The following is a 7,228-nucleotide window of genomic DNA, read 5'->3' as shown; positions in this document are numbered from 1 at the left end:
TTTGTAGACTGGCACTTCCAGTGATAACTTCCCCCCCGCAGTGCTCAGTTCTGCCTTCCTCTGTCCTCCCTGAAATTGCTTATCCCTGCAATACCCACCACTAACGTGAGAAGGGCATCACTATTACCCCGCTGTGAGGGGCACTGAGGGACAAGAGCGTGTGAGGAATTTCAGGGGGACAGGCTGGTGTGCAGTGTGGGATGGGAAAGGCAGCTGGACTGAAGGGCTGAGCCTCACCAGGGTTCTGCTCGACTCAGATCGGTTTCCTTTCGGCTTATCTCTGTCACCAATTCCTTCCAACTGTGGTTTCCTACTTAAAATGACGAAAGGTAACACAAACTTATGGGGGGGAAAGCAACTTCAAGTCCATAGATAGCCACAGTCCAGTGATATAACTATCATGCTGAAGTTCTTTCTAAATATCTGGAAAGGACTCCTCACACACACAGAAACTGAAATGGTGTCATGGTTCATCTTTCTGAATAATTCAGAGTGGCCAAATAGCCAAATCCCTAACTGAAACATTTTATTATAACTCTTACAGGAGTCCCGAGACCCAAACACCAACCTCTACAAGGAGCAGTCAAGTACGGTTTCTTATGACCGTCTCACAAGTTCTGGCTTTTAAGTCATAATGATAATAGCTAATATTTATTTGGCACAAGTTATGTTTGCCCTGGTCTGAACTCGTTGTGTGCAAACTCTAACAGGTGCGATGCGCTAAGGGCTCTGTTTGCCCAAACAGGGAAGTGGGGGGCCAGAGGGAAGAGTGGATTTATTGAAAGATTACTCAACAAATCAGTGTAGGAGGCTGCATAAAGGTTGGGTCTTCTGGTTCCTGACTCTGTATGAAATCTTGACCTTGCCTTGGTAACATTACAACAAGGCCAAACACGACCAGGAGTGGAATTTGCAAACAAGCCTATGTGACCTTTTGTACAAATATGTGGTAGATCAGGAGGAAAAAAAAATAAGTTTTCTACCAGTAAAAATAATGGGTGAGGCACAGTTGGGCATTTTCTTACAAAACTAAATATACTTTTGCCATGTGATACAGCAAAACCACACTCCTTGGTATTTACCCCAATGCACTGAAAATTTCCATCTACACACAAACCTGCCCCTGAAGGTTTATAGTAGTTGTGTTCATAACTGCCGAAACTCGGAAGCACCCAAGACGTCCTTCCGTAGGAGAGAGGAAAAATAGGCAACGGTATATTCATCCAATGGGATATTATTCAGCAATAAAAAGAAATGAGCTCTAAAGCCACAAGGCATGGAGGAAACTTCAATGCATATCACTAAGTGAAAGCAGCCGATCTGAAAAGACGACCTGCTGTATGAGGCCAACTATATGATATTCTGGAAATGGCGAAACTATGAGGGCAGTGCAAAGATCAGAGGTTGCCCGGGGTTTGGGAGGGGTCAGGGCGAACCCGTTCTGCACAGAACTATAGGGGTAGGTACGTGTCCTTATACATTTGGCAGGCCCGCAGAAGGAACACCTGCAAGAATGAACCCTCGTGTCACTAGGGACGTTGGGTGATAATGATGGGTCAGTGTGGAGTCATCAACTCTACCAACTGTACCACATAGGTGTGGATGCTGGTGGCGGAGGCTGGGGAGGGGGATGTGGGAGTCCCCGTACTTCCTGCTTAATTTTGCTGTGAACTACTCCAACAAATAAAGTCCATTAATTACAAAGAAAAAGGCACGGGTAAGCCCGTGAGGGTGGTGATGAGGGCTGTCGTAGAACAGAGCAGCGTAGAAAGAGAGAATCCAAGAGCATGTCCCTGGCCTCGTGCTTGCCCTCGAGGCAGCTAGGGTGTAGAGAGGCACATCCAGATGAACTGAGCACCTCCTACGTGCCTGTCACAATGACACCCCACAGCACTGCCCAGAACTCTTGCACCGTAATTTTGGCTCAGAGAAAATCAACGATTTTTTGCTGCGACTAAGCGCAGGTTCAAATGCTATTCTCCCATAAGTCCACTTCTTGTCTCTGAGTAAGGGCAAAAACAGCGCCGGAAAGGCAAAAATAGTGATCACAGAAAGGTTTGCTTTGCTAACTATATCATGCCCCAGAATCAACTTTGCGCATCAGCATGCAGGGCGGACATATCGAGGAACCGAGTCTGTGGGTAGAGGGAAAACATAAAACCACGTCAACAGCGTGATTGTTTCTTTGCCTGACCATTCAAAGTAAGAAGCTAGAGGGGAGGAGGGAGGGAAGAAGAATCAACAGGGAATTACGATTACCATCCAGACTGACGGCCTTCCTAGAATTTCCCATACTGAGGACAGAAGGCCATTTGTAGCGGACAAGGAGAGTCCGACTCTCCCGGGAGTCACCCTGGGGAGTCAGTCACTGGCTCTGTGATGGTGAGAAAGGAAAGCCTCCAACGTTCTGGAGTCAGGCCACGGGAGATTGCCTCACAGCCAAGCGACACTGTGGGGAGTGGCCCGGGCCCCGGGAAATCTGGCTCGATGGTTACAGCCGCTACTGTGCAGCAGGCCCCATCGGCTGGGTTTACTGACCGGAGGGCTGGAGAGGCCACGAGGTGCAGAGATGCACAGGGGCAGGAGAGGCCAGCAGCGGGGAGAAGCCAGAGAGAAAGCTCGGCGCTCTCCAGAACTAGAGCTTAACCTCAGCGCCTCTATTTGACAGCAGCCCGGCTGAGGACCCCCGTCCAGCAGCTCTAACTTCTTGGCGCCCTCGCTGCAGTGACTTTCATCTTTTCAAGTTGTGTCTCACGTGTTGCAAGAGGTCCCACACCAGTCCCAATGACTACAGGTTTCTCTACCCACAAGACGGACTGTTCTTCCATGGCCAGCAGCAAATCTCAGGTCCCCAGAGATGTCACGTGACCCACTGTCCTGAGGCACATCTTCCATCAGAAGGTCCGCGAGGAGGCAGGCAGAGCCCACGCAGCTCCCTACAATGGGCATTTCCAGGCACCAGAACCTCCCTCCACAGTTCCGGTTGTCCCGGATAGAGAAACAAGTCCCTCTCGGAATGTCCTGGCCAGCATTTGATGAGCAGTAGCAACGAGCCTTCGCTGTAGCTGAGTTCCCCAGACCTCTCTAGGCCCAGGCAGGCTTCCCCAAGTCTCCTTTCTTGTCTACCGTGGATCCTGGGGACTAGGGCCCATCTTCCCGGCCTCTTTATGGCCACACCTATCTCCTTCTTCTATCTCCAAGCCTCGCTGGAGAAACAGAAAATCTACCTCCCTATTTCCTTGCTGCTCCAGGAAAACAAAGGCTTCACTCCTTACAGCTGCAGGAGAACAGAAGGAAACAACACGCACACAACCCCCCCCCACACACACACACACTCACACACTCTTAGCACCTTACAGACTTCCCTCTTAATGTCTTTAGTCTGAGTTTCAGCTCCCTTCCCAAAAAGTAATTATAAGTCTCCTTTGGACTTTCTCTTCTATTTTTATTTTGAGAGTGCTCATGTAAAATCTTTCCTCTTCTGACCCAGACTTTTCCAAAGATTAGACAGAGCCCATATTCCCAGGTGGCCCCTAAAGAGGCAATCAAGATAAAAATGTTAATTACTGTTGGTTGAGTATAGGGCAGTTCATGGTAGGCACTGTTAAAAGATGGTTTAATGTGGGGCACTTGGGTGACTCAACTGGTTAAGCGACTGCCTCCTGATTTCTGCTCAGGTCGTGATCTCATGGTTTCTTGAGTTCAAGCCCTGTCTGGGCAAAGCTGGCTTGAGATCCTCCCTCTTTCTCTACCCCTCCCCCACTCACACTCTGTTTGTCTCTCAAAATAAATAAATACACTGAAAAAAAGAGAGAGAGAGAGAGAGAGAGAGAGAGAGATGGTTTAATGCAGGGTGCCTGGCTGGCTCAGTCAGTAGAACATTTGACTCTTGATTTCAGGGTGATAAGTTCAAGCCCCAACTTAGAGACTACATAAAAGAAAAAAAAAGATGGTTTCACATCTTAGCTAATAAGGTCCTCACAACAATCTGCCTAGTGTGCAGTGTCCCATTTTCCAGAGGAGGGCTCTGAAGCTCTGAAAGGGTGCATTGACCTGCTCAGTTTCCCGTAACCTCTAGTGAGTGACAGAGCTAGGATTTGAATCTGGTTGATGCCAAACCTAATCTTCTTAACCACAACAAGCTCGAGACGCAAATGAAACCAAGGAACTGATGCTATTTACTGCCGGAGATCCAGAGTTCAGCAGCATTTGGGGAGGGCTCTACCAGAAACATAACAGCGTTTTGCAACCTCCACCTTGGCCCAGAGCTCCAACGATTGTTAACAGTGTCAAGTGGTGGCATATCTGAGGCAACCAGGAAGGACTGGGAGGGACCGGAGGAAGCAAGGTCCGTTCAAGGACTCTGAGCTGCGGAAGCCATAGCACGATGGCAGGTTGCAGGGGTCTGATAGCCAGCATTGTCCCGGGGCAGGACTAGCCTCGGGGTCCGGAGTGTGCAGGGCGTCTTGGCCCAGGCATGGGCAGTCGACTCCTGAGCCTCCTGTTCCTGAGGACGATGATGACAACTCATGTCTGCCAACTGGCTGGAGATTCCGGGCAGACCTCCCCCACCAGGCGCTGAGCTCCCCCTTGTCTGGCGAGGTGGGCTCCGTGTGGTCCACAACAGTCCGGTCCTGCCCGCGCTTCCGCAGCTCATAGCGCTCCGGCTGCAGGATGCGCACGAAGGCGTCCATGGAGAAGGTGACCCTGGCCTCCCCGCAGCTGCACCGAGACGCCACTTTGCCATAATCGATCCATCGCGGGGTGGCGAAGTTGATGGCTTCTGCGCAGTTGAAGCCGTGGTTGAAGCCAGAGTGGTAGCCATAGGGAAACGTCACCATGAACTCGCCAGCCTCCTGAGTGATCCGATTGAAGGGGATCCCGTTGTCCTTGAGGACCGTGGGCGAGATGAGAGCCACCTTGTGCCGCAGGAAGGCGTCACAGGCGCGGGCACTGCCCGGGAACAGCTCGGTGGCCAGGCGCTCCAGGCGCCGGCCGTGCTCCGGGGGCACCGCGTACCAGGTTTTGGGCTCCCCGAAGTGCAGGTAGTTGATGCTGTAAAGGTCCATGTCCTCCGTGTGCCAGGCGAAGGTGGTCTTCCACATGCCAAAGTACAGGTAGGGCGTGTTGACGCCCTCGATGACCACGCCGCACTCCTGCTCCAGCAGGCCCTGGATGGTCCCCAGGTGTCAGCGTTTTGATCATGTAAAGAAGCATTGATTTCTAATGCCACAATTTGGTCATATGTATAAGGGTGTCTTCAAATATTTTCGCTCCGAATTTTATGCTTGGATCTGACACTTGAACTTTTCCTGCCAGCTGGCGGTACTCCCCCCGCAGCCGGGCCTGTTCATTTGGCAAATTTAGTAAACACGCTCCCCTCCCCGTCGCCCCCTGCTGGAAAGGAGTGGCTATTGCAGCGGTATCCGACACCCTGGTTTTCCATTTCTTTAGCCAGGCCTGTTCTGTGCCTGTCTTTGGATTCCACGGAGCAACATTATTTCCGTAATGTTAATTTTTTTTTTCACTACAGGATGAAATGTCATTATTGTAAAAGACTTAGAGTGGCGCCTGGGTGGCTCAGTTGGTTAATCGTCCGACTTCAGCTCGGGTCATGATCTCACGGTCCGTGAGTTCAAGCCCCGTGTCAGGCTCTGTGCTGCCAGCTCGGAGCCTGGAGCCTGCTTCGGATTCTGTGTCTCCCTCTCTCTCTGCCCCTCCCCTCCTCATGCTCTGTCTCTCTCTGTCTCAAAGATCAATAAAAACATTTAAAAAAAATTTAAAAAAAAAACTTAGATTCTATATGCCATGTCCTATGTCACTATGGTTTTAAATTAATAAGCATCGAAGTCCCAAATCCCAAGGTCTGTCTGGATATATATAGCTGAAGGGTCCACACGAAACCACAATCATATAAACATAGGTATTAATTACTACAATGATAAAACCTCTCATATATGTCACACATCACCACCAGTTCTAACTTGAACTCTTTAAGCAACTAAAATTGTAAGAATACCTCCCAGCTTGCCAATTCATTCAGGAATGGAAACCCTACTTTCAGTAGGTTCTTGCACAAAGGAAATGGGATATTTTTTGACCGGCATTTCAATCAAAACCAATTGTTGAAGGTAGACGCAATTGAAAAGATCACTTTTATCCAACCAGCTCCAATATAATTCCATTGTCAGCAGATCAATCGAACTTTAAAATGTTCTTTTCCACTGCTAGTAACCTCAGTTTGTTATCATCCCACTAAAATAAAACCTATTTGGGGTCAAGATATGTGTTTGAAACCTGAACGTGGAAAGATGCAAAAACCCACAGTCTTCAATAGTCTGAAGATTTGATAACATTTTTTAAAATGTTTTTTAAATTGTTTTTTAATGTTTATTTATTCTGAGATAGTGGGAGAGACAGAGCGCAAACAGAGGAAGGGCAGAGAAAGAGAGACACAGAATCCAAAGCAGGCTTCAGGCTCCCAGCTCTCAGCACAGAGCCCGACCCAAGGCTCAACTCATGAAAGGTGAGATCATGATCTGAGCTGAAGTCGGACTCTTAACCGACTGAGCCACCCAGATGCCCCCAAAATGTTTTTAATCGCTAAAATAAAAAGTAAAGATTTAAGAATTTGAAACTCTATTTCAAATGTAAATAGTTCTTGCCTTAATCTCTTTTACATTTCTTTGTTTGTTTCTAAGAACAAGGGTGGGGAAGTAAACAGGCAACTGTCCAATAATATGCGATCCTGATTTCACATGAGCATTTTCTAAGATCCAGAAATATGTTTTCCCCCTTGAATGCAACTTCACAATGAAGCAGCATAGATTGATGGCTCTACGTGTGCCATCAAAAATTGAATCCTCTCAGCACTGTTCTTATCTACTCCCTCAGTATCCTCTAAAATCATTCATGTCCAACTCTGGTCTATTCCTTTAGTTTCCCATAAAATGAAGACTTTACCTGATAAAAATCTGTCTTTAAAACTTTGAACATGACAGGGGCGCCTGGGTGGCTCAGTCGGTTAAGCGGCCGACTTCGGCTCAGGTCACGATCTCTCGGTCGGTGAGTTCGAGCCCCGCGTCGGGCTCTGTGCTGACAGCTCAGAGCCTGGAGCCTGTTTCAGATTCTGTGTCTCCCTCTCTCTCTCTGCCCCTCCCCTGTTCATGCTCTGTCTCTCTCTGTCTCAAAAATAAATAAACGTTAAAAAAAAAATTAAAAAAAAAAA

The 7,228-nt window shown here is 48.5% G+C and overlaps 1 protein-coding gene and 1 long non-coding RNA gene across 2 annotated transcripts in view; one reads left to right on the top strand and one right to left on the bottom strand.

Annotated features, from left to right (window-relative positions):
* Positions 1-4,000: 4,000 nt before the first annotated feature.
* The window catches only part of LOC125914872 (lysine-specific demethylase 4D-like), a 3,855-nt gene continuing 627 nt past the window's right edge, over positions 4,001-7,228 (bottom strand). Inside the window, exon 2 of the mRNA XM_049620524.1 lies at positions 4,001-5,135. Coding sequence (XP_049476481.1) covers positions 4,290-5,135 — 846 coding nt within the window. The 3' untranslated portion in view covers positions 4,001-4,289. The remainder of the gene's footprint in view (positions 5,136-7,228) is intronic.
* Positions 4,950-7,228, top strand: part of LOC125914894 (uncharacterized) — a 30,076-nt gene continuing 27,797 nt past the window's right edge. Inside the window, exon 1 of the long non-coding RNA XR_007455472.1 lies at positions 4,950-5,045. This is a non-coding gene — a long non-coding RNA (uncharacterized LOC125914894). The remainder of the gene's footprint in view (positions 5,046-7,228) is intronic.

This window comes from Panthera uncia, chromosome D1 (assembly GCF_023721935.1).
Source record: "Panthera uncia isolate 11264 chromosome D1, Puncia_PCG_1.0, whole genome shotgun sequence".
NCBI classification, from domain to species: domain Eukaryota; kingdom Metazoa; phylum Chordata; class Mammalia; order Carnivora; family Felidae; genus Panthera; species Panthera uncia.
This window is presented reverse-complemented; position numbering and strand designations above follow the sequence as displayed.